The 27,434-nt window shown below is 44.6% G+C and overlaps 1 protein-coding gene across 1 annotated transcript; it reads left to right on the top strand.

The window, feature by feature from the left end:
- On the top strand, positions 837-21,041 carry LOC106501766. Its single transcript, XM_018047474.1, is given in 4 exon segments — positions 837-1,623; positions 1,626-1,726; positions 17,952-18,000; positions 20,144-21,041. Coding segments are annotated over 4 exon segments (1,815 nt in total). The 3' UTR covers positions 21,022-21,041.

Below are 27,434 nucleotides of genomic sequence, written 5' to 3'. Positions count from 1 at the left end.
TGTGAGAGTTGGACTGTGAAGAAAGCTAAGTGCTGAAGAATTGATGGTTTTGAACTGTGGTGTTGGAGAAGACTCTTGAGAGTCCCTTGGATTGCAAGGAGATCCAACCAGTCCATCCTAAAGGAGATCTGTCTTGGGTGTTCTTTGGAAGGACTGACGCTAAAGCTGAAACTCCAAACTTGGCCACCTCATGCGAAGAGTTGACTCATTGGAGAAGACTCTGACTCTGGGAGGGGTTGGGGGCAGGAGGAGAGGGGACGACAGAGGATGAGATGGCTGGATGGCATCACCGACTCGATGGACCTGAGTTTGAGTGAACTCTGGGAGTTGGGGATGAACTGGGAGGCCTGGTGTGCTGCCATTTATGGGATCGCAAAGAGTTGGACACGACTGAGTGACTGAACTGAACTGAATGGCCTGTATTACAAAGGGGCATCTTCTAGAGAAACGTTCAGCAGCTGCTGGTGCACCGGTGCACGTGTGAAGGCAAAGACGGGAGAAATAGACGGGTAGTGACCCCCTTGGAGTGCCCAAATCTCACACCAGGTCTCAATAAAGTTAAAGTGAAAGTCGCTCAGTCATATCAGACTCTGCGACCCCATGGACGATGCACTCCATGGAATTCTCCAGGCCAGAATTTTTGGAGTGGGCAGCCTTTCCCTTTTCCAGGAGATCTTTCCAACCCAGGGATAGAACCCATGTCTCCCACACTGCAGGTAGATTCTTTACCAGCTGAGCCACAAGGGAATCCAGTAATGGTTTGGCCCCAAACACAACTGTGGAAGCGCTCTGTTCTCCTTTGCTCGCAAGGCGTCCAAGAGACCCGAAATCGGGACATGTTGCTCTCAGGTTCCGAAGCTTACAGACCACTCGTGTCCAGAGGTTTCCAGGAGTTCGGGTCCGCCCTGCAGGAGCGCAGGCTGCGCCTCCTCCTGGCCGGGAGGTCAGGGACCGGGAAGAGCGCCACGGGCAACAGCATCCTCCAGCGGAAGCACTTCCTCTCCAGGCTCGCGGCCACGGCGGTGACCAGGGCCTGCGCCACGGGGAGCTGCCGCTGGGCCTCGGGGGACGTGGAAGTCCTCGACACCCCCGACCTCTTCAGCCCCGAGGTCGCCCAGGCAGACCCGGGCTTCGAGGAGAGAGGCCGCTGCTACCTGCTGTCGGCCCCTGGGCCCCACGCCGTGCTCCTGGTGACCCAGCTCGGCCGCTTCACCGCCCAGGACCTGCGGGCCTGGCGCGGGGTGAAGGCGCTCTTCGGGGCGGGCATCGCGGCGCGCACCATCGTGGTCTTCACCCGCAGGGAGGACCTGGCGGGGGGCTCGCTGCAGCAGTACGTGCGCGACACCGACAACCGCGCGCTCCGGGAGCTGGTGGCCGAGTGCGGGGGCCGCTGCTGCGCCTTCGATAACCGAGCGGCCGACGGGGAGCGGGAGGCGCAGGTCCGGGAGCTGATGGGGCTGGTGGAGGAGCTGGTGAGGGACCAGGGCGGCGCCCCCTACACCAACGACGTGTACCGCCTGGCGCAGACCCTGGGCGGGCTGAGCCGCGAGGAGAGGCTGCGCAGGGTGGCGGAGCGACTGGCTGCCCACGCGCTGAGGTAGCGGGAGCTTTGGCCACTGGCCGGTTTCCCAAGGCGGCTCCACGGACCCTGTGTAAGCTGGGCCTGGCCGCCCTGCTGGGCCCTCTGTTGCTGCTGTGCCTTCTCTGCAGGCACCTGCCCGAGGCGGTGACTGTGTGACCTTCAGTCTTGCAGGTCAGTTGGCAAGAAAGGACCTGGACGCTTGGATCTGAAGGGAGATTTCAAAGGAATCAGTTTTCAGAAATGTCATGTTTACTCCAGCACATAGTTTTAAAATAAAGTTGTACCACTTGAAAACGTCCTTAAAATGTGTTATCTTGATGTACTGGTCATCTGTGAGAAATGGTAAAATCACTGGCAGTTTTCAGTAGAAAATGGATTCCTAGCAAAGGGAAAACCCACTCTTTTTATTTTGAGCTTGTGTGTGTCTGTTTGCTGGTTTGTTTGTTTAGACACTGCCTTTCTCTCTTTGGACTGCTATTTTAAACAGAAAGAGAGAGAATCTGGGTGGCTTAAAAACGACATTTATTCCTCACAGTTCTGGAGGCTGGAAGTCCAAGATCATGGTTGGGTTTGGAGGAGAGTCCTCTCTGAGACTGCAGAAGGCCAACTTCTGACTGTGATCTCACACTCAATTAGAACAAGGGACTAATTCCAATCATGAGGAATATACCCTTCTGACCTAAGACCCTCCCAATGACACCACCTCCTAACACCCTCCTCTCCAGACTAGGTTTTCAACCTGTGAATGTTGAGGGGGGGAGGGGGCGGACACAAACATTCAGACCATAACCTATACAGACTCTTCTTGGTATTTTCTAGTTCCTATAGGTAGTTTTCTCCCTTCAGTGTTCTTGCAGATTTTTATTATCATCAAGGAAAGAGAAGTCACAGTCAAACATGCTAATGTTTAATTCCAGGTGACACTGAAAATCGCTCAGTCCTGTCCAACTCTTTCCAACCCCAGGGACTATACAGTCCATGGAATTCTCCAGGCCAGAAGTTTTGGAGTGGGCAGCCTTTCCCTTCTCCAGGGGAACTTCCCAACCTAGGGATCGAAACCCAGATCTCCCGCATAGCAGGCAGATTCTTTACCAGCTGAGCCACAAAAAGAATCCACCTAGCAATGCAGGAGATTCACGAGCTGGGTAATTGATCCCTGGGTCAGGAAGATACCCTGGAGCAGAGAATGGCAACCCACTCCAGTATTGTTGCCATGCACAGAGGAGCCTGGTGGGCTACAGTCCATGGGGTTGCAAGGAGTTGGACAGGACTGAGCACACACACATACATCAGTTTATTTACCAGTGCAATGACTTAGAACCAAGAAGTTAAATGTGACTATACTGAAAATAACACAATTTCAACCCACCTAAGTCCTTGAACCCCATCGTTACATTGTGTAAACAATCGTTATCTCGTTATCATTTCCTTATTTCTGAAACAACATTTTAAAGGGAAGCCTTTCTGTCAGCCACACCCTAGTTAGGAGGTGTGGATGTGGGAGGACACAGATTGCCCAAGACTATCAAGGCTCAAGTGTGCTAAGGGGGAGGCTGATGTGCGGGGGACCTGGAGCAGGCCAGAGGGATAATGGAGGGCAGGGGGAAAGTGAAGTTGTGCTCAGACACCCTAGGGCCATCCCAGTTCCATGGAGCAGGAGCATATGCACATGCGCTTCAATGCCACCTCAGAGTAAAGTTCTGGGGACTTGGGATGGACTCTGGCTTTAAGGCTACCTGCAGTTGGGGGGCCTGAGGGCAGTGACTTAGACTCAGTGAAGTTGAGTTGGAAAAAAAAATTATTATCAATTCCTTCTTTAGCTGCCTGCTGGGCCCATGCAGGGACTCTCAGCCAGAGAGAAAATCCGTCTACAACCTGAGGCACCCAGGAAAGGGCTGATGTAGCGGGGACCGCCAAGTTTGCAACTTTCCCATCCAGGGCCACGTGTGAACGAGCACGGACTGTGGGCCAAAACTGCTTACCACAGGACTGAATTTAACCTGCTGTCCTTTCAGTTTTTCGTTTTCTCACATCCGAATGTACATCTATACCCTCCAATTTCTATCATTACTTATTATTTGTCTTGTTTGTAAATGTTAATATGATTTTTTAAGACAAATATGAGTGTTAGTTGGTCAGTTGTGTGCGACTCTTTGCGACCTGATGGACTGCAGCCTGCCAGCCTCCTCTGTCCATGGAATTCTCCTGGTGAGAATACTGGAGTGGGTTGTAGTCCCTTCTCTAGGGGATCTTCCTGACCCAGGGATTGAACTCGAGTATCCTGCATTGCAGGCAGATTCTTTACCATCTAAGCTATCAGGGAAGCACCAAACATGAGTGTTAGTGTTATCAAATTCTCATGCAAACTGTAGCATCTAGAAATATATAGGATCAGAAGAAGGCTTCACATTGTGGGTAAAATGCCCTGTTTGAAGTATCAGTGGGACCATTGTGGGGTACAACAGAAAGAGCAGGAGATGTGAGGAGGGCTTGTGTACCAAAACTCATCCCTATGAATTTGCTCAGAGACTTTGTGGCCAAGGGGCTTCATCTTTTCTTGAGATGTATATATTAAAATTAATCTTAATATGTATGATGAATTAATGCAAGAGAAAGCACTTTGTAGGTTAAATTCCATAAGAATATGACACAGAAATGAAAAGTATAGCGGAAACATCATCATAATAATCCTCATAAATAAATTTCATACTCATAAATACATAAATTTCACACTCGTGAATACTCCACATTTAGTATTTTTATTTTTATTTATTATTATTATTATTTTTTTTTAAAACAAACAAGTTTAATAACATGTGTCCCTCCTGTGTACAAGGGAGATGCCCAGGAAACCTGAGCAAGTCTTGGAAACAGCCCAAGCCTCCATCTTTTTTTTTTTTTTTTTTAAATTTTAAAATCTTTAATTCTTACATGCGTTCCCAAACATGAACCCCCCTCCCACCTCCCTCCCCATAACATCTCTCTGGGTCATCCCCATGCACCAGCCCCAAGCGTGCTGTATCCTGCATCAGACATAGACTGGCGATTCAATTCTTACATGATAGTATACATGTTAGAATGCCATTCTCCCAAATCATCCCACCCTCTCCCTCTGAGTCCAAAAGTCCGTTATACACATCTGTGTCTTTTTTGCTGTCTTGCATACAGGGTCGTCATTGCCATCTTCCTAAATTCCATATATATGTGTTAGTATACTGTATTGGTGCTTTTCTTTCTGGCTTACTTCACTCTGTATAATTGGCTCCAGTTTCATCCATCTCATCAGAACTGATTCAAATGAATTCTTTTTAACAGCTGAGTAATACTCCATTGTGTATATGTACCACAGCTTTCTTATCCATTCATCTGCTGATGGACATCTAGGTTGTTTCCATGTCCTGGCTATTATAAACAGTGCTGCGATGAACATTGGGGTACATGTATCTCTTTCAATTCTGGTTTCCTCGGTGTGTATGCCCAGCAGTGGGATTGCTGGGTCATAAGGTAGTTCTTTTGCAATTTTTTAAGGAATCTCCACACTGTTCTCCATAGTGGCTGTACTAGTTTGCATTCCCACCAACAGTGTAGGAGGGTTCCCTTTTCTCCACACCCTCTCCAGCATTTATTGCTTGCAGATTTTTGGATCGCAGCCATTCTGACTGGTGTGAAGTGGTACCTCATTGTGGTTTTGATTTGCATTTCTCTAATAATGAGCGATGTTGAGCATCTTTTCATGTGTTTGTTAGCCATCCGTATGTCTTCTTTGGAGAAGTGTCTATTTAGTTCTTTGGCCCATTTTTTGATTGGGTCATTTATTTTTCTGGAATTGAGCTGCATGAGTTGCTTGTATATTTTTGAGATTAGTTGTTTGTTAGTTGCTTTAATTGCTATTATTTTCTCCCATTCAGAAGGCTGTCTTTTCACCTTGCTTATATTTTCCTTTGTTGTGCAGAAGCTTTTAATTTTAATTAGATCCCATTTGTTTATTTTTGCTTTTATTTCCAGAATTCTGGGAGGTGGATCATAGAGGATCCTGCTGTGATTTATGTCTGAGAGTGTTTTGCCTATGTTCTCCTCTAGGAGTTTTATAGTTTCTGATCTTACATTTAGATCTTTAATCCATTTTGAGTTTATTTTTGTGTGCGGTGTTAGAAAGTGATCTAGTTTCATTCTTTTACACGTGGCTGACCAGTTTTCCCAGCACCACTTGTTAAAGAGATTGTCTTTTCTCCATTGTATATTTTTGCCTCCTTTGTCAAAGATAAGGTGTTGATAGGTGCATGGATTTATCTCTGGGCTTTCTATTTTGTTCCATTGATCTATATTTCTGTCTTTGTGCCAGTACCATACTGTCTTGATGACTGTGGCTTTGTAGTAGAGCCTGAAGTCAGGCAAGTTGATTCCTCCAGTTCCATTCTTCTTTCTCAAGATTGCTTTGGCTATTCGAGGTTTTTTGTATTTCCATACAAATCTTGAAATTATTTGTTCTAGTTCTGTGAAAAATGTGGCTGGTAGCTTGATAGGGATTGCATTGAATTTGTAAATTGCTTTGGGTAGTATACTCATTTTCACTATATTGATTCTTCCGATCCATGAGCATGGTATATTTCTCCATCTATTAGTGTCCTCTTTGATTTCTTTCATCAGCGTTTTATAGTTTTCTATATATAGGTCTTTAGTTTCTTTAGGTAGATATATTCCTAAGTATTTTATTCTTTTCGTTGCAATGGTGAATGGAATTGTTTCCTTAATTTCTTTTTCTACTTTCTCATTATTCGTGTATAGGAATGCAAGGGATTTCTGTGTGTTGATTTTATATCCTGCAACTTTACTATATTCATTGATTAGCTCTAGTAATTTTCTGGTGGAGTCTTTAGGGTTTTCCATGTAGAGGATCATGTCATCTGCAAACAGTCAGAGTTTTACTTCTTCTTGTCCAATTTGGATTCCTTTTATTTCTTTTTCTGCTCTGATTGCTGTGGCCAAAACTTCCAGAACTATGTTGAATAGTAGCGGTGAAAGTGGACACCCTTGTCTTGTTCCTGACTTTAGGGGAAATGCTTTCAATTTTTCACCATTGAGGATAATGTTTGCTGTGGGTTTGTCATATATAGCTTTTATTATGTTGAGGTATGTTCCTTCTATTCCTGCTTTCTGGAGAGTTTTTATCATAAACGGATGTTGAATTTTGTCAAAGGCCTTCTCTGCATCTATTGAGATAATCATATGGTTTTTATTTTTCAATTTGTTAATGTGGTGAATTACATTGATTGATTTGCGGATATTGAAGAATCCTTGCATCCCTGGGATAAAGCCCACTTGGTCATGGTGTATGATTTTTTAATGTGTTGTTGGATTCTGATTGCTAGAATTTTGTTGAGGATTTTTGCATCTATGTTCATCAGTGATATTGGCCTGTAGTTTTCTTTTTTTGTGACATCTTTGTCAGGTTTTGGTATTAGGGTGATGGTGGCCTCATAGAATGAGTTTGGAAGTTGACCTTCCTCTGCAATTTTATGGAAGAGTTTGAGTAGGATAGGTGTTAGCTCTTCTCGAAATTTTTGGTAGAATTCAGCTGTGAAGCCGTCTGGACCTGGGCTTTTGTTTGCTGGAAGATTTCTGATTACAGTTTCAATTTCCGTGCTTGTGATGGGTCTGTTAAGATTTTCTATTTCTTCCTGGTTCAGTTTTGGAAAATTGTACTTTTCTAAGAATTTGTCCATTTCTTCCACGTTGTCCATTTTATTGGCATACAACTGCTGATAGTAGTCTCTTATGATCCTTTGTATTTCTGTGTTGTCTGTTGGGATCTCTCCATTTTCATTTCTAATTTTATTGATTTGATTTTTCTCTCTTTGCTTCTTGATGAGTCTGGCTAATGGTTTGTCAATTTTATTTATCCTTTCAAAGAACCAGCTTTTGGCTTTGTTGATTTTTGCTATGGTCTCTTTTGTTTCTTTTGCATTTATTTCCGCCCTAATTTTTAAGATTTCTTTCCTTCTACTAACTCTGGGGTTCTCCAATTCTTCCTTTTCTAGTTGCTTTAGTTGTAGAGTTAGGTTATTTATTTGACTTTTTTCTTGTTTCTTGAGGTATGCCTGTATTGCTATGAACTTTCCTCTTAGCACTGCTTTTATAGTGTCCCACAGGTTTTGGGTTGTTGTGTTTTCATTTTCATTAGTTTCTATGCATATTTTGATTTCTTTTTTGATTTCTTTTGTGATTTATTGGTTATTCAGAAGTGTGTTGTTCAACCTCCATATGTTGGAATTTTCAATAGTTTTTCTCCTGTAATTGAGATCTAATCTTAATGCATTATGGTCAGAAAAGATGCTTGGAATGATTTCGATTTTTTTGAATTTATCAAGCTTAGATTTATGGCCCAGGATGTGATCTATCCTGGAGAAGGTTCCATGAGCACTTGAAAAAAAGGTGAAATTCATTGTTTTGGGGTGAAATGTCCTATAGATATCAATTAGGTCTAACTGATCTAATGTATCATTTAAAGTTTGCGTTTCTTTGTTAATTTTCTGTTTAGTTGATCTATCCACAGGTGTTAGTGGGGTATTAAAGTCTCCCACTATTATTGTGTTATTGTTGATTTCCCCTTTCATACTTGTTAGCATTTGTCTTACATATTGCGGTGCTCCTATATTGGGTGCATATATATTTATAATTGTTATATCTTCTTCTTGGATTGTTCCTTTGATCATTATGTAGTGGCCTTCTTTGTCTCTTTTCACAGCCTTTGTTTTAAAGTCTATTTTATCGGATATGAGTATTGCTACTCCTGCTTTCTTTTGGTCTCTATTTGCGTGGAATATCTTTTTCCAGCCCTTCACTTTTTTTTCCAGCCCTTCACTTTAGTATTTTTAATAATAACCATTCCACATTATTCTATTCCACAGAGTTGGGTGCTAGTAGTAATAAAAGGTCCGTATGATTAGTCATCAAATATATTTACAAAGTACAAAGTTATACTTATTCTTTAAAATATTGCTAGTTTCTAATTCTTAGATTTAAAACTATATAGACTCATAAGCGGGACATCACTGGTGGCTCAGACAGTAAAGAATCTGCCTGAAATGCAGGAGACCTGGGTTCGACCCTTGGGTTGGGAAGATCCCCTGGAGCAGGGCTCACAAACCCACTCCATATTCTTGCCTGGAGAATCCTCATGGACAGAGGAACCTGGCAGGATACAGTCCATGGAGTTGCAGAGTCAGAGAAGACTGAACGACTAAGCATGGCACAGACTCATAAGTAAATGGAAGACACAATTTTTAGTTTTTTAAGTGTAATAATTTAAGAACTTCCCTGGCATCTCAGAGGTTAAGACTCCCTGTTTCCACTGCAGGGGGCATGGGTTCAATCCCTAGTCTGGGAACTAACATCTCACATGCTACACAGCACAGCCAAAAAGCGTTTAAATATATATATATATATAATTTAATAATACGCATGTAAAAGAGGAGAGCGAAAAAGTTGGTTTAAAGCTCAACATTCAGAAAACGAAGATCATGGCATCTGGTCCCATCACTTCATGGGAAATAGATGCGAAACAGTAGAAACAGTGTCAGACTTTATTTTTTTGGGCTCCAAAATAACTGCAGATGGCGACTGCAGCCATGAAATTAAAAGACGCTTACTCCTTGGAAGAAAAGTTATGACCAACTTAGATAGTATATTCAAAAGCAGAGACATTACTTTGCCGACTAAGGTCCATCTAGTCAAGGCTATGGTTTTTCCTGTGGTCATGTATGTATGTGAGAGTTGGACTGTGAAGAAGGCTGAGTGCCGAAGAATTGATGCTTTTGCACTGTGGTGTTGGAGAAGACTCTTGAGAGTCTCTTGGACTGCAAGGGCATCCAACCAGTCCATTCTGAAGGAGATCAACCCTGGGATTTCTTTGGAAGGAATGATGCTAAAGCTGAAACTCCAGTACTTTTGCCACCTCATGTGAAGAGTTGACTCATTGGAAAAGTCTCTGATGCTGGGAGGGACTGGGGGCAGGAGGAGAAGGGGACGACTGAGAATGAGATGGCTGGATGGCATCACTGACTCAATGGACGTGGGTCTGAGTGAACTCTGGGAGATGGTGATGAACAGGGAGGCCTGGTGTGCTGCGATTCATGGGGTGGCAAAGAGTCAGACACGACTGAGCAACTGAACTGAACTGAACTGAATACAAAATAGATAGTAAAGCAAAATAATGCAGGATTGATCATAAAATAGAAAACATAATTGTAGAGAAAATACTATAAAAATTTAATGCTTAATATTGTATGATGAAAACTACCTCATGAAGTATGAAGGATAATTATCATTAAGAACCGTTTATTTGCAGAGGAAAGTAATCTACTGAGAATCAGGTGATTTTCTAAAGGCAAAAAGTGGCAAATCAGAACCTGAAATTATCATTCCTTACTGTCATATAAAAAGAGCTTCCTTAACCAGACACAGGATCAAAACACTATAGCTTCTCAAAAATGCTCTAAGTGAATGTATATTCATATCATTTACATGGATCTCTTCTCACCTTTTATCTCTTCACGCATAAAAATTCCTTGTTCTTGTGTTGATAAGTTTCTTTCCTATTTTCATGCCCTATTGCCTGGATCAGCTGTCATTTTACACAGAGAGGTTCACCTTTGGCTTACTTCTGAGAGTTGTTTTTGGCCATGATGAGGTTTTTGAGGGGATTTCAAACAATGCATACCCTCTTACCTAGTCTTGTACCATATTCAGTGTTGTACAATATTCAACAATTATGCACAATAACCAGTATTCATCAGCCTGGCTGGACAGATGCTACTACTCCTTCAGAGAATACCATGTGGACTGAATTCCCTAGAAGAGGAGTTCTTATAAGTCCTTAGGGAAGCCAGAGCTAGAGTATGACCCAAGACTTTTTTTTTCCTGCCCTGGAGCCTTCATCTGATAGTGATATACCTTTTCTTATGGAACTGGATTTTGCTTGCTTATTTCAGCAACAAATATTTTGATTTTTTTTTCTAAATTTGTCTTTTAGTTTTTCTTTTAAAGTAGTTATCTTCCAAAATAATGTAGTGTTTTGTTGTATTTTTATATCTTATGAAAGTGAAAGTCGCTCAGTTGTGTCCTGTGATTTGTGATCCCATGGACTAGTCCATGAGATCCTCCAGGCCAAAATACTAGAATGGGTAACTTTTCCCTTCTCCAGGGGATCTTTCCGACCCAGGGATCTGTTGGGAGTGTGTAATTTCCTCTGTTCTGTCTCATCACAACAAAAATTTGAAGTACTAGATGTTAAAGTCCTTTAACAGACCGCGTCTCAGCTCTCAGAGAGACTGTGTTACAGCTCTCGGACAGATCAGTGTCACAGCTCCGTGTTACAGCTCAGTTTTATTTAGAAAATAAAGGAAAATACATCCTCATGAGGGCATGCCAACCCAAAAAACAATAAAGAGGAGAGAGCACGAGCGAGAGAGCAAGAGAGAGAGAGAGAGGAAGGGAGAGACAATCCCCCCCCACCCCCACACCCCCCACCGCACTGTGGCTCCTCTTATGTTTTTCCCTCCCCTGGGCCTGCTATGTAAACTGGGCTAGCCAGGGGTGCTGTTTGTTCTGCCTGAGGTCCTCACTCCAGTCCTCAGACCTTCCTTTGTTCTTTTTTTCTCAGGCTTTTCCCTTCCTGGTCTTTTAGCCACCACCATTCTGGACTCCTTTTTCCTATTCCAACTACCTAACAGATCGAACCCAGGTCTTGCACATTGCAGGCAGATTCTTTACCAGCTGAGCCACAAGAGAAGCCCCAGTATAGTCCATGTGGTACCCACTAGAGTGGGTAGCCTATCCCTTCTCCAGTGTATCTTCTCAACCCAGGAATCCAACCAGGGGTCTCCTGCATTGAGGGTGGATTCTTTACCAACTGACCTATGTGGGAATATCTTATATTCAACCTCATTCTTGGCCCAATTCTTATTTTGTGTTTCCTTCCACTCTTTATCCCCATTAAGTTTCAGTTCAATTCAGTTCAGTTGCTCAGTCGTGTCAATTCTTTGTGACCCCATGAACTGCAGCATGGCAGGCCTCCCTGTCCATCACCAACTCCCGGAGCTTGCTCAAACTCATGCCTATTGAGTTGGTGATGCCATCCAATCATCTCATCCTCTGTTGTCCCCTTCTCCTCCTGCCCCCAATCCCTCCCAGCATCAGAGTATTTTCCAATGACTGAACTCTTAACATCAAATGGCCAAAGTATAGGAGCTTCAGCTTTAGCATCAGTCCTTCCAACGAATATTTAGGGTTGATTTCCTTTAGGATTAACTGGTTTGATCTCCTTGGTGTCCAAGGGACTCTCAAGAGTCTTCTGCAGCACCACAATTTAAAAGCATCAGTTCTTTAGTGCTCAGCCTTCTTTACAGTCAAACTCTCACATCCATACATGACTACGGGAAAAACCATGGCTTTGACTATATGAACCTTTAATGACAAAGTGATGTCTCTGCTTTTTAATATGCTGTCTGGGTTTGTCATGGCTTTCCTTCCAAGGAGGAAGCATCCTTTAATTTTGTGGCTGAAGTGATATTTTGTGCCCCCCCAAAATAATATCTATCACTGCTTCTACTTTTTCCCATTATATTTGCCATGAAGTGATGGGACCAGATGCCATGATCTTAGTTTTTTGAATGCTGAGTTTTAGGCCAGACTTTTGACTCTCCTCTTTCATCCTCATCAAGAGGCTCTTTAGTTCCTCTTGGCTTTGTGCCATTAGAGTGGTATCATCTGCATATCTAAGGCTGTTGATATTCCTCTTGGCAATCTTGATTCCAGCTTGTGATTCATCCAACCCAGCATTTCACATGATGTATTCTGCTTATTGGAGAAGGCAATGGCAACCCACTCCAGTACTCTTGCCTGGAAAATCCCATGGATGGAGGAGTCTGGTAGACTGCAGTCCATGGGGTCGCTAAGAGTCAGATACGACTGAGCGTCTTCACTTTCACTTTTCACTTTCATGCATTGGAGAAGGAAATGGCAATCCACTCCAGTGTTCTTGCCTGGAGAATCCCAGGGACGGGGGAGCCTGGTGGGCTGCCGTCTCTGGGGTCGCACAGAGTCGGACACGACTGAAGCGACTTAGCAGCAGCAGCAGCATTCTGCTTATAGAACTTCCCAGGTAGCTCAGCTAGTAAAGAATCTGCCAGCAATGCAGGAGAAAGTGAAAGTGAAGTTGCTCAGTCATGTCTGACTTTTTTCGATGCTGTGGACTGTAGTCTGCCAGGCTCCTCTATCCATGGGATTTTCCAGGCAAGAACACTGGAGTGGATTGCCATTCCTTTCTTCTGGGGATCTTTCCAACCCAGGGATTGAACTCAGGTCTCCCACATTGCAGGCACACTCTTTACCATGGCAACCCAGGAGACACCAGTTCAATTCCTGGCTGAGGAAGTTCCCCTGGAGAAGGGATAGGTTGCCCATGCCAGTATCCTTGGGCTTCCCTGGTGGTTCAGATGGTAAAGAATCCACCTGCAATGAGGGAGAACTGGGCTCAGTCCCTGGGTTGGGACAATCCCCTGGAGGAGGGCTTGACAACCCACTCCAGTATTCCTGCCTGGAAATCCCCATGGGCAGAAGGGCCTGGTGGGCTTCAGTCCATGGGGTTGCAAAGAGTCAGACAGGACAGAGCAACTAAGCAAAGTGCAGCACATTCTGCATATAAGTTAAATAAGCAGGGTGACAATATGCAGCCTTGAGGTACTCCTTTCCCGATTTTGAACCAGTCAGTTGTTTCATGTCCAGTTTTAACTGTTGACCCACATACCAGCACTACAGTTCAAAAACATCAGTTTTCAGGAGACAAATAAGTTGGTCTGATATTCTCATCTCTTGAAAAATTTTCCAGAGTTTGTTGTGACCCACATAGTCAAAAAGAACTGCCTACCACTCCTCAAAAATTACATACACTCTCTCTCTCTAAGAACAGACAGACTCTAACCCAAAAAACAAAAGACAAGGACAGTGGCTCTCTGCCTCCCAGTTCTGCGGAGTTTCTGGAAAGGAAGAGGGTTCCATTCCATCCTGTTCTGCACCTTGCTCCAGCTTTGCAGAGAAGGTAAAGAAGTTCTCCGCGAAAACCCAACACTCCCACAGAGGCAACCAGTGGGCTTTAGCAACGAGGGGGTGAGGGACGGGGACTTGGGGGGGGTCCATATTTTTCTCTCTCACAATCCAAACATCACTTCTTTTCTTCTCTCACGTCTTAAAGAGGAAATGAGAGGGGGGCGAGGCGCTCGGGGTCTTCGACAGGAAGCATCCCTGAGTGCGGCGGGGGTTGGGGGTGGAGGTTCGGGGCCGGGGTTGGCGCGCGCACGCCTAGAACCCAGTGCTCTCGGTTTCGGCCGCAGCAGTTTCTCGGCGCCCGGAGGGGACAAGGGGCGCCCTCCGTCAGCCCCACCTTCCTCTACAGTCGTGCCCTGCAACCTTCGGCCGCGCGCTCCCGCTGACCTGCCCGCATCCAGCCCGCAGCGCCGTGCCTGGTAAGGGGACCCTGGCGGGGATCCCGGGGTTCTGGGGAGGCGGCGGTGGCTGGTGGGGGGGGGGGCGGAGGGCGGCGGCGAGAAGAAAGCAGGAGGGGAGCTGGGGCTGGGGAGGGCGTTTGGAGCCAGCAGTTGAGTCAGGGCTACTGACTTGTGGTGCGACCTCACACCGGTTCCATGCCTCTGGGCTTCCCCGTCAATGAAACCCGGTGCCGATGGAGAGCGTTATGGACAACAGCGGGTTCCCAGTGCGACTGAAGCGGGTTTGGGAACCGCTCACTCCGCGTTCACAGCCCATCGCTTTCCACAGGGCTGCGATCTTTTCCGTGTTGTGGCTTACTTCTTAGCTCCTTTGATTTTCATAAGCTTCACAGGGTTTCATTGAGCTTCACTAATAGTCACTAACAGCACCACATCCCAGAGACGGCAGGGTGCAGGAATCCATTCCTAGGGCTCCACAGGATGAGTACCCTCACTGAGTCACGTGTTCCCAATGAAACCTTTAAGTGGATATTGTTCCAAGACCTTGATCTTCTGAAAGCCACCCCATTCTCCCCCAGAGACACCACACATTTCCTGCGACATGATGTAGAACTCGATTCTATGGCAGAGAGACCCCAGAGTGTACAGGAACCATCCCTTGGTCTGCTGTCAACCCCCTTTGAGCGCCGTGTTATGAAATTATGATGCTTAACTGTGAAACCAGCGATGCTGGGAAACAGAGGGACAGGGGCACACCGGGAAGGAGAGACTCATAAATGAGGAAAATGAAAAATATTTTTACCTTTCCAAAAACAGCATACATGAGAGAGCCTGCTTTCCCATGGTTTGATAGAATAATGTATTGTCAAGATAACATCAGGTGCGTCCAATTTAAAGATCAGAAGGTACACGATGTTCATTTGCTTCGATCCTCCTGCTGTTCCTGTCAGATACCTGTATAATCTCTGCTCACACACCATCTCTCTCATGATTCCTGATCCTGTTTGGGGAGGATTAGGATTTTCTTTGTGGAGAAGAAATCCGCCTTCATTCTTCATTCTCCCACTTTTGTTTACACTGCGATTGACACATTGCTCAGGGTTTACAATGCTTCCAGATCTCTTCCTAGGCTTGATTCAGTCCTTTTAATATCCTGTCATTTTGGCATCGCCGTCAATATCCTTTCTGACTAGTCTCTGGACACTTTGGTGTTTGTTAATATCCACCCCCCAAAATCCGTTCTTCACAGGCTGTGTCTCCCTGGCGGCCTGACCCTCTCAGAAGATGGTTCAGGAGAACGGTGCTGCACCTCTGCTCACCAACTGGAAATTTGATGGCGTTGTGGCAGCCACAGAGCTCCATTTGGGTCACACTGATCATCAAGCCACAGAAAAACACCAGATTGTTTAAAACTGAAATCCTTCCATTCTGAGCAACTTCTGTCCCCTGCAGTTTTATGTTTGAATTAAAAAACAAAAAATGCACCCAAAATTTCGCAATGCACTTCTCTTTGTTGGTTTTAGGGCAAGCTTCCAGCCTGCTGGCTTCAGTTTTGTCTTGACCAGGGATGGCAACATAGTATGTGATGTTCCAAGAGACTGGTTGACTTTATAATCACTTTTCTGCCCTGATGAATCTAGGAGAATATGCAGGCAAAATGTGCCATTTTTCACTCTTAGCCCCATGGCAGTTGTGTGATCATGGGCAGAGCAGTTAAGGTTCAGTTTCCCAATATTTTAATAGAAATTTTAATACCTATCTTGGTCACATCATGGGGAATTTTGAAGAACAATTAAAAGAATGAACATGAAAGAAACTTTAAAATTTAAAATAAATGCACAGAGGATTATTATGATGGTAATGATCAACATTGTCACCACTATCTTCATCATCTTTACCACACTGATATGCTGATTCAAATATATAGAAAATCTCATCTGAGGTAGAAACGATGTCAGAGAATTTGCAGTTTTAGCAAAAGCTGGAGTATAATTTATCAGAGGCAAGGACAGCATGTGGGAAAAGGTGGTGAGGAAAATGCTCTTCTGGGGGTGAAGGAAGGGAAAGGGGTGTGGGAGAAAAAGGAAACAAAAGAAGTTATCTTAATATATTCTGACAGTGTGACAAGGGATGTTTTCCCTAATGGGGACCATTTCTATGCAACCCGACGGAGTGAATAGAAAAATGTAGAAAAGGTAGGAATACCAGAATCAAGCTAAATAAGCAGATCAGTTATGAAAACCATTATGAATTCAATGTTAATCAATAAAATGCAAGTTTAAACCAATTAAGACATAAGACATTTTAATGTATGCTCCAAAGGGTAACCAAAAAATTAAAAATCTAGTATTACTAAGTGTAAGTGAAGATATAAGGGATGCTTACATGTGGCTGCTGCCAGCATGATAGCAGATGTGTCCTGGAGTGGGACTTGGCAACATCTAGTAGGGTGGAAGCTGTCCATGCTAGAGATTGTCATATGCACAAGATGTGTGCAGGACTCTTCTGCAGCACTTTTGGTAGTAGCAAGGATGTATTTGGAACTCCAAATGTTTGTTAAGAAAGAATTAGATAAAATGTTACATAAATAATGTCACTTCCATAAAAGATTAAAATACCAAAAAGTACTATATCTTAACTATAGACCGATGTGTGTACAAGTGTAAATACACAATTGAGAAAGAGACATAAACATCTCAGAATACTGATTACCTCTGAAAGGAAGAGTGAGAATGAGACTGGGAAATGGAGGAGTTAAAAAATAAAGAAATGGAGCTATATGTGTAATGTTCTTTTAATGTTTTCAGTCCAACAGAATAGCAGCAATAACAATGCCAAAATACTGAGATTTGCTCATTGCAAATAGTGGGCATTCATTTCATTCTACTGTGTATTTCTCTCCTTAAAATGTTTGTTTCATGACTGCATAATCTTTAAAATTGACGAAGTAAAATACAGGCTCAAAGTTCATCTTAATTATAGTTGCACATTGCAGGCTTGCCTTTTCTAATGGACGCTTATCTTTTCTAGCACCAAGAAGAATGACACAATAGCATGCCTCAGCTGAATGAAACCTTTATCTCCACAGTTTTGCCAATTTCTGGTGACATTGACTGGGATTTTTTAAAGTGGCTATTGATTTAAAGACATTTGATTTAAAACTGAGCAGGCAATGACTTTATCCTGAATTTGTCCCGAATGTTTCTGCTGTCTCTCAGTCAGGGCACCAGTTTCTCTTCCTCCAGCTGCTCAGAGGGGAGGAGGTGGTGACCATGTTCAGGCCTCTTCCCCTTCTCCCTCTCATGTCCATCCTCAAAGGAGCCCTGGACCCCAATTCCACACTCCCACTGGAAGGTGCATTGTACTTTCCTCTTTGCCACTGGAATATTCATCTGATACAAAGAGTTTCTGGGACTGGAAATGCCTGGTACTTCAACAAAGCACTATTCATTTACAGTAAGGCAACTTTTATTCTCTAGTCTAGCAAGTTTGCCTACTCTGATTCTAATAATAATGATAATAAAATAATAAAAAGCCCGGCTTCTCATTCCTAGAGGAAGGCTTTCTATATTTCACACCTTTTCAGCTTGAAGGGAGATAATCAACTGATGTGTATTCAAACATTTCTTGCTTTCCTGTAGAATGAGAAAAAAGCAAGAGTTCACTGTGTTAACATAACCTAGCATCACCCGCCTTGCTTAAAGTTATATATGGATATTTGAAAGCAAAGTATAAGTTAGAAAGTTAGCAATGGAAATGACTCATGTAAGGATAATTATTTTGGCTGTCTAAATTGGAGGTGTTCTCAGGCCTTACCAACTCCTATAAGGACACTTGCTTTTATTCCTTTCTTCCTTTTATTCCAGAAGCGAATGGAAGGACTTCAGAGGAGCAGATACGGAACCATGGCTGAAGGTAAGAAACCCTCCAAATTCTCAAACTTTCTGGGCACCAGGGGAAAATCACTGTCTTCCCTCCTCCACTCCCTGACCTCAAATATTAAGACAGAAGAGAAACCCAATTATTTTAAACTGCAGAAGAAAAAGGTAGCTATCGTGTTCTTTGGGCTTCCCTGGTGGTTCAGCTGGTAAAGAATCCACCTGCAATGAGGGAGAGCTTGGTTCGATCCCTGGGTTGGGAAGATCCACTGGAGAAAGGAATAGCTAGCCACTCCATTTTTCTGGCCTGGAGAATTCCATGGACTGTATAGTAAACATGTAGAGTAAACATGGAGTTTACTGTAGAGTAAACATGGAGTAAAAGGAGTAAAATAACAGATTTTAGGAGCCTAGAATGAATTTAATTCATTTGAGCTTATAAGAACTCCAGAAATCCTTGCATTCTCACTCTCTTCATCCCTAGAAGACTTAGCTCTTGGTACAGAGTGACCTCACCAACACCACTTTTGTTATAATTTCTTATAATTCTATCAGCCACAGCAATGATCTTTCCAAAATATGTATTTCTAACATTCTTATCATTTCTTCTTCAGCCACCCATCCAGGGTCATCTGTCAGACTCTGTCCCTGACATTAACCACAAGCCTTCCCAATATTCAAATCCCTACCCTAAGAGCAGAAACCCAGGGACATTCAGCTGGTCCTCAGTGGGAGGTCACTGAGACTCTAACATCTGAGACTTCCTTTACTCCCAGGGTTCAGATGACTGTGATGAGCAGTCTGTGTGCCTGGGAACTGGTGGGTGAAAAGCAGATGATAATATTTTCTCGTTTATGATTTATCCTCATCTCCTTGTAATTTCACCTGAGATTAGCATGAAACTGGCCTAAGTAACATCATGGGAAAAGCAAAGGATCACTTTTCTTTCTGAAAACCTGTATTTTCGTTGGTCCTGAAGAAGTCCTTGGAGCATCCTTCATAGTGTAGCCATTCTGGCTCTTGGCTATGGGTCCAAGCTTGGGCTCCCAATGTGGGCTTCCTACCAGTCAAGAGCCACCCAAAATTGTATGCAGACATCTGTACGATTTTCATGTCACTGTTTGGCAGTGAGAGGTCCATAGCTTTCATGAGATACCAGGAAAAGTCAGTGACAGAAAAATCTTATGAATCACTAACTTTACCAACAGAGACCTACTGTATGGCACAGAGAACTCTGCTCAATATTCTAAATAATCTAAATAAGAAAAGAATTTGAAAAAGAAAAGATACACACATAGGAATGACTGACTCACTCTGCTGCACACCTGGAACTGAAACAACAGTGCTCATCATCTTGTTGCTCAGTCGCTCAGTCATGTCCTCCTCTGAGACCCCATGGACTGTAGCACACCAAGCTTCCCTGTCCTTCACCATCTCCCAGACTTTACTCAGACTCACGTCCACTGAGTCCATGATGTCATCCAACCATCTCATCCTTTGTTGTCCTCTTCTCCTCCTGCCTCCAGTCTTTCCCAGCATCAGGGTCTTTTCTACTGAGTCAGCTCTTCTTTGTTTCGGGTGGCCAAAGTATTGGAGTTTCAGCTTCAGTATCAGTCCCTCCAGTGAATATTCAGAGTTGATTTCTTTAAAGATTGACTGGTTTGATTTCCTTGCAGTCCAAAGGACTCTCAAAAGTCTTCTCCAACACAGTTGGAGAGAATAGTTCAAAAACATCAATTCTTTGGTGCTCAAACTTCTTTATGGTCCAACTCTCACATCTATACAGGACTACTGGAAAAACCATAGTTTTGACTAAACAGATCTTTGTTGGCATAGTGATGTCTCTGCTTTTTAATACACAGTCTAGGTTTGCTATAACTTTTCTTCCAAGGAGCAAACATCTTTTAATTTCATGTCTGAAGTCACCATCTGCAGTGCTTTTGGAGCCCAAGAAAATAAACTCTCTCACTGTTTCCATTGTTTCCCCATCAATTTGCCATGAAATGTTGGGACTGGTGCCATGATCTTAGTTTTCTGAATATTGAGTTTTCAGCCAGCTTGTTATCTGCTCCAAGAGTAAGTAAAAATTTAAAATTTAAAAAAAAAAAAAAAGAATCACTAGTATGGTAAAACAAGACAATTTTCTCTCTCTCTCTCTCTCTCTTTTTTTTCTTTTACAGAACATCAGGGCTTTGAACCCTCCTCCTCATTGAGGATCATCCTGGTAGGAAAAACAGGCAGCGGGAGAAGTGCCACTGGGAACAGCATCCTCTGCCAGCCCGTCTTTGAGTCCAAGCTGGGGGCCCAGTCGGTGACCAGGAAGTGTCAGAGGGCAACAGGCAGGTGGAATGGGAGGAGCATCCTGGTGGTGGACACGCCCCCCATCTTTGAGGCCGGGGCCCAGGATCAAGAGGTGTACCAGAACATTGGGTCCTGCTATCTGCTGTCAGTGCCAGGGCCCCACGTGCTGCTGCTGGTGACCCAGCTGGGACGCTTCACCGAGCAGGATGCGGTGGCCGTGACCAGGGTGAAGGAGGTCTTTGGGGCAGGAGCCGAGAGATACATGGTTATCCTCTTCACCCACAAGGAGGACTTGGCGGGGGCATCCTTGGATGAGTACGTGGCAAACACAGATAACCTCAGGCTGAGGAGCCTGGTCCGGGAGGTCGGGCGGAGGTACTGTGCCTTCAACAATCGGGCCTCTGGGGACGAGCAGAGAGAGCAGCTGGCCCAGCTGATGGCCGTGATCGAGGAGCTGGAGCGGGAGCACCAGGGCGCCTTCCTCACCAACGATCTCTTCTTTGATGCACAGATGCTCCAGCAGATGGGGGGTGGCGCCTGTGGGGAAGATCAGAGGCGCTACCTGGACAAGGTACGGCTGCAGGTAGCAAAGCAAAAGCAAGACATGAAAGAGGCTGAGAGAAACTGTGTCTTCAAGGCACTCCTCCGACTCAAAGCCTGGATCGTTTCTCATACCAAAATATTTGTTCTTCTTGTCCTATGCCTTTTGATTTTTCTTGCCATTGTAATTATTTTGTGTAGTATCCATCAAGGCTGAGCACTTTCAGATATCACCTGCCATCAGCTTCCATTTTTTTCAGTCAGTATATCACCGACTCAATGGACATGGGTTTGGGTGGACTCTGGGAGTTGGTGATGGACAGGGAGGCCTGGCATGCTGCGGTTCATGGGGTCACAGAGTCGGACACGACTGAGCGACTGAACTAAACTGATATCTATCTATGTTGATCAGGAACTTTATTTGCTTTTTACATAATTTCACTTTCAATTTCACTTCCTTGCATCAGACACGCCATCCCTTTTCTTCAGTTGCTTTTTAGGTAAATAAAATGCAAAGGAGAAAAAATTCCCATTTCTGTTGTGTTAAAAATGGTGAAGGCAAATAATAAACTAAATGCACACCATCAAGAAATATCAAGGAGTTTGCATAAAGGAAAATGAGTGGACTGACATGCTGTGTGAGCGAGCATCTTACCGGGGACCTACTTTTTACAGTTGAAATTGCTTATTTTATATGAAACATACTCTGACTTCCTTGTAGGTTGTACAAAAAAAAAAAAAAAATTATACACTCCACAGGAGAGAACGACTAGGATGTTCTGGGACATCTCTGGGGTGTGAAGAGGCTGGGGGAGAAAGGAAGAAGGCCCTGGAGACAGGGTGGAGAGGAAGATCTCCCATAGTCAGCCACTGGGAAATTAAAGAACCGGAAATCCTTAGAGCAAGGCTGGATAAGAGCCAGATGGTGAGTGTAGGAATGCAGGCTTACCCGGACATCTGGTCTCCTTCAACACTCAACCATCCTCTTGAGCATGAAAGCCACCCTGGGCAAGAAGGAAGTGACCTGCAAAGCTGCATTCCCTACAAGTTTAGAAATTTGAATTGCATGAACTTTTCCTATGTGGCGATGAAACATTCTGCTTCTTTTTATTTATTTACCCTTTAAAAAAATGTAAAAGCCCTCCTCAGCTCACAGGTTATACAGAACCGGCCTCAGCCTGGATTTGCTCTGCAGGCTGTGGTTTGCCTACTCCCGTCTTAGAGGAGATTTTCCATCATGGGTTGAGCTGGGATGTAGTGGAACATCTTGAACCCCAAAGTCAGCAAAATCGTGTGTGTTACCTGTAGAAATTTGGAGAAAGGGTGGCATTGCACATTTCAGTGGTAGAAAAGTGAAGTGGGCAGACACTGGGGTGATGTCTGAGTGGTGGTCACCAAATCAGTGGAAAGAGGAAATCAGATGAGGAAGGGGCTGGGTGACCCCTTCCCAACTTCTTCTATGGAATAGCTGCCTGTCCCTTCATACCCTGTCGGGGAGACCCACAGTCGCACAGCCTGTGACTGGGTGGGTAAGTGATGAACTCTCTGTGATGCCCAAGCTCACTGTCCAAGTCCCTGCTGGTGATAAAGGTGCGGTTGATCTCGACATTGCTATCCCATAAACAATTCCAATCTTGTGCAAGGGGTATTATGTGTGAGCTCCTCAAACCCTTGAAACACCAAGCAACTCGGAGTTCTCAGACCAAGGACCTCCTCCTCAATGTGGTCTTCCCACACTGTCTGATCCAAGTTGGCCTCTCCCTTCCTTGACTTCATCCTGTCCCGCTCCACCCACACATAGCTGAGTGCTGAGTGTTGGGGTCTCTGCTGGGCACCAGGGATCTGACAGAAGTAAGGCCAAAGGCACCTGTGCAGTAGAGGGAGGAAGGCATATAAAAATGAGGGTGAGCCAGAAGTGAGCATCCACACAGGGAAGCCAGAGTAGCCCTTGTTGGTCATGACTGGAGAAAGCCTGAGCAGCAATGAAAACCCAGTGCGGCCAATGAACAAAATAAAGTAAAAATGGGTGTGAGAAAAATTTGTTCATGGTGGGATGTCAACCAGAAGGAGAGTGAGGGCTCGGGGGCAGAGGCGCCCTGGCCAGGGTGGGGCTGGGGCTTCTAGAAACTTGCTGGCCCCTCCCTCCAGGACTGACTTCAGGCAGAGGGAGCAGGCAAGCCATTCAGCCCCACAGTAATTGAAGTCTGTGCCCCAACTGGTAATGCTGGGTCAGGCAGGAGATTGAGAATCACTGGAGGAGCAGCTGAGGGACCAGGCTGGGAGATGGGCCTTGGGCGGGTTCAAGGCTTTTCTCCACAAGGTTTTTAAGCAGGTTAGGAATTTCAGGAAGATCACACTGCAGGAATGTGGCAGTTGGACCAAGTAAGTGTGAGCCTGGGAACATGGCATCACATTCAGAAGAAAAGAATTCCATCTCAGCCATCCACTGGGGCCTGAGCTATAATGGGAGGTGTGGGGATGGAGAGGACAGGACAGGAATGGGGACACAGGGGGTAAATTGACACGGAGTGGCACTAATATCAAGGTTCGGAAGGAGCCAGCTTTCTGTCTTGGTCTCCCGGGGGCCCTGGCTCCCTCCACTGCTCAAGGCCCTCAGAGGAGACTAGGCTGAGCAGAGGAAGGCGGAGACTTCATATCTGGTGGAGTAGACCTTGAACCTCTGTGATGGGTGGTCTCCCCCTCCCTCCAGGGAAGGCACTGGACCAGGGAAACTCACTAAAGAAAGTATTTGGGAGCAGGGCTGCCGGAGGATGTCCTCCCTCCAGGGATGCAGATGGTCAGTTCCCAGGCCTCCCCACAATGAGAAAGCATCTCTCGCCCAAGGAGCAGCATTTCTCAGTGAGCCAGATGGCATTCCACCTTTGCTGACTTCCTAGGGGAGTAAAGCTGGAGGGTGAACCCCAGAATATTTTGCAGTAGAGGAGGAGACAGGGTCGTGCTCCACCTTGACTCACACATGGATGTTCCCCAATGTCATCTCTTGGAAAGTGTTCAAACATGAGCACTGATTCTCCCTCAAAAGGGAAAGGAAGCACAGAAAAAAACCACCTGGGGGCCATCCCATTTCCTCTGACCCTCCTTTTGTCATTTTCAGGATAATTCATTCCAGGGGTTTTTCATTCTTGGGATGCAGTGAATTTCCATTTCTTGAAGTGGGAACTTTAGATATAGGCAGAGGTCCTCCCTGTCACCTGATAAAAGAGAAATTCATTTATTTATTCTCGATTCACTTTTTTGGCAGGAAGCATGAAAACACAGGTGTTCTGATAAATCTCAGGATTTATTTTAAAGAGATATGAAGAACTCTTTATTAGTTCAAATGTTTTCAAATGCAGGTAAAAGATACCCCAAACTCCAATGGCTTAAGTAATAAGGGAATATATTGGCTGGCATAATCCTTGGAAGAAAAGTTATGGCCAACCTAGATAGCATATTCAAAATCAGAGACATTACTTTGCCGACTAACGTCCGTCTAGTCAAGGCTATGGTTTTTCCAGTAGTCATGTATGGATGTGAGAGTTGGACTGTGAAGAAGGCTGAGCACCAAAGAATTGATGCTTTTGAACTGTGGTGTTGGAGAAGCCTCTTGAGAGTTCCTTGGACTGCAAGGAGATCCAATCAGTCCATTCTGAAGGAGATCAACTCTGGGATTTCTTTGGAGGAATGATGCTAAAGCTGAAACTCCAGTACTTTGGCCACCTCATGCGAAGAGTTGACTCATTGGAAAAGACTTTGATGCTGGGAGGGATTGGGAGCAGGAGAAGAAGGGGACGACCAAGGACGAGATGGCTGGATGGCATCACTGACTTGATGGACGTGAGTCTGAGTGAACTCCGGGAGTTGGTGATGGACAAGGAAGCCTGGCGTGCTGCGATTCATGGGGTGGCAGAGAGTCGGACACGACTGAGCAACTTAACTAACTAACTAACTAAATCAGAAATCAGAGATGGGGTGGGCTTCAGGGCTGGTTGATTCAGGAGCTATGGTTGATTCCATTACTCTGCTCGGCTTTGAAGTGTTGGGTAAGTTGGCCGTGGAGAAAAAGAAAGTAAGCCAGGCATTCAGGCAGAAAAAGATTCATTATAGGAAGAAAGAAAGAAAGAAAGAAAGAAAGAAAGAAAGAAAGAAAGAAAGAGAAAACTGGCTTTAGAGAAAAACCAGTGCCCTCCCTTTACAGACAACCCATCTTATACTTTTTGATGGGTAATCATGCCTCGAAGGGAGGGGGCTTCAGTTTATTTTTAGCCTGCAGCTGAGGTCTTTTGGTCATGTAGTTGAAGGGATCTCACAGTTAGGTGGTCACATAGTCTTGAGAAACTGGCACCAGCAGGGAGAAACAGGATATTGCCTTCAGGGAAAACAGGATGCCCACCAGGGCAATGTGGCCACTGTGACTTCATCTCTTGTTTGTCAGGGCACCACAATGAGCCATCTTTTAACTATATGCCATGAGCCCATTGTGAACCCTAACGTTGCAGCCTTTTTGATATAGGGTAAGGGCTGAAGGTCAGGCTTCTGTATCTGCTTTGTGCTGGTTTTGTCACAGGAAGCACACTGATTGAAACCACACACCCTGGCCAGGCACCATAGTAAACATTTGCATGAGTTATTTTACAACGGGTCCTAGTAAGGAACATGGAACTAATAAGCCTCCACCAACCAGAAGAGTTCAGAAAGGTCAAAAGGAGACACTACATTTCCAACCACCTCCCAGAATCCTTCTCTCTGGCATCTGTCTTGGCTGAACAAGACATGCACCACCAGGAAGGACTCTGAGTCAGAAGGATTGGCTAAAGACAACCCAGAAACTAATCCCATCATTATAAAACCCAAGACGGCAAGCCATGTGGCAGAGCTGTTCTCCTGGGTTCCCTTACCCTGTTGCTCTCCACCCGGGTACCCTTTCCAATAAAACCTCTTGCTTTGTCAGCACGTCTCTCCTCGGAAAATCATTTCTGAGTGTTAGACAAGAGCCCAGTTTTGGGCCCTGGACGGGGTCCCCCTCCTGCAACAGTTTGGGGCGTTGTCATGCGGTAAGATAAGAATAGGCTGGAATGTGGTTTAAGGGAAGTCAGAGTGGGCTCGAGGCTTGTGATAATTGGAGCAAGTTAGAAGTAGCTCATGAACAGTCTGGCTGGTAAAGGCTCATAGGCAACCCTACAGGAACTTTGAGAAAAGACACATTAGACAGGGGCCAAAAGTCAGAATAAGGGTTAATATGAGAAGGGGGCCCAGTACAGGTAGGACCCATGGCATCCAATCCCAATTGCTTAAGCAGTTTTCCCATGATTTACTAAGGTGTTGATGTATTCTTGAGGCCCTATTTGTCAGATTTCTTGCTGCCTGTTTTGCAACACCCTATTTATTGGAGTAGAAGCACCAGCAGGCTTCATCTAGAAAAAGACAAAGGCTTCCCTTTTCTGCTGTGAGATGGTCTAATCCTCTTCTGGTTGGAAGGACCACATCTGTCAGGGAATCTAGTTGGCCTTGGAGAGTGATAAGGCCAACAGCTACTTCTAGGCTCTCAGTAAGATTCTTAGAGAGGCTGTGATGGTTTAAAGAGGTAATAAGCCCTGCAGTCCCTGTTCCAATCCCCACCACTCTTCCTAAGCTTATCAACAAGAGAATGAATTGAATTGCTTGTTTGGATCGGTTGTGGATTAGTGCTTTTCAGAAGTTTTGGTTGTTAAGAGGAATAGAGATATCAAGTAGGATCCAGGTTATTGAAAGGGGCAGAAGAGATATGAGAGAAATGAGGTATCAAGTCTTCTAATGTCTCATTGCAAGTGTTAATTGGAGGCTCCAAAAAATTAGAGATGAAATTTCAGTCTGAATTAGGCAATAAGGAGTTCATGATCTGAGCCACAGTCAGCTCCCTTTCTTGTTTTTGCTGATTGTATAGAGCTTTTCCATCTTTGACTGCAAAAAATATAATCATTCTGATTTTGGTGTCAACCATCTGGTGATATCTACGTGTAGTCTTCTCTTGTGTTGTTGGAAGAGGGTGTTTGCTATGACCAGTGCATTCTCTTGGCAGAATTCTATTAGCCTTTGCCGTGCTTCATTCTGTACTCTAAGGCCAAATTTGCCTGTTACTCCAGGTGTTTCTTGACCTCCTGCTTTTGCCTTCCATTCCCCTATAATGAAAAGGACATCTTTTGGGGGTGTTAGTTCTAGAAGGTCTTGTAGGTCTTCATAGAACTGTTCAACTTCAGCTTCTTCAGTGTTTCTGGTTGGGTCATAGACTTGGATTACCATGATATTGAATGGTTGGCCTTGGAAACGAATGGAGATCATTCTGTCATGTATGAGATTGCATCCAAGTACTGCATTTTAGACTCTTTCATTGACTATGATGGCTACTCCATTTCTTCTAAGAGATTCCTACCCACAATAGTAGATATAATGGTCATTTGAGTTAAATTCACCCATTCCAGTCCATCTTAGTTTGCTGATTCCTAGAATGTCGATGTTCACTCTTGTCATCTCCTGTTTGACCACTTCCAATTTGCCTTGATTCATGGACCTAACATTCCAGGTTCCTATGCAATATTGCTCTTTACAGCATCGAACCTTGCTTCTATCACCAGTCCCATTCACAACTGGGTG

This window comes from Capra hircus, chromosome 4 (genome assembly GCF_001704415.2).
Source record: "Capra hircus breed San Clemente chromosome 4, ASM170441v1, whole genome shotgun sequence".
Lineage (NCBI taxonomy): Eukaryota > Metazoa > Chordata > Mammalia > Artiodactyla > Bovidae > Capra > Capra hircus.
The sequence above is the reverse complement of the archived record's forward strand: the minus strand, read 5'-3'. Positions and strand labels throughout refer to the sequence as shown.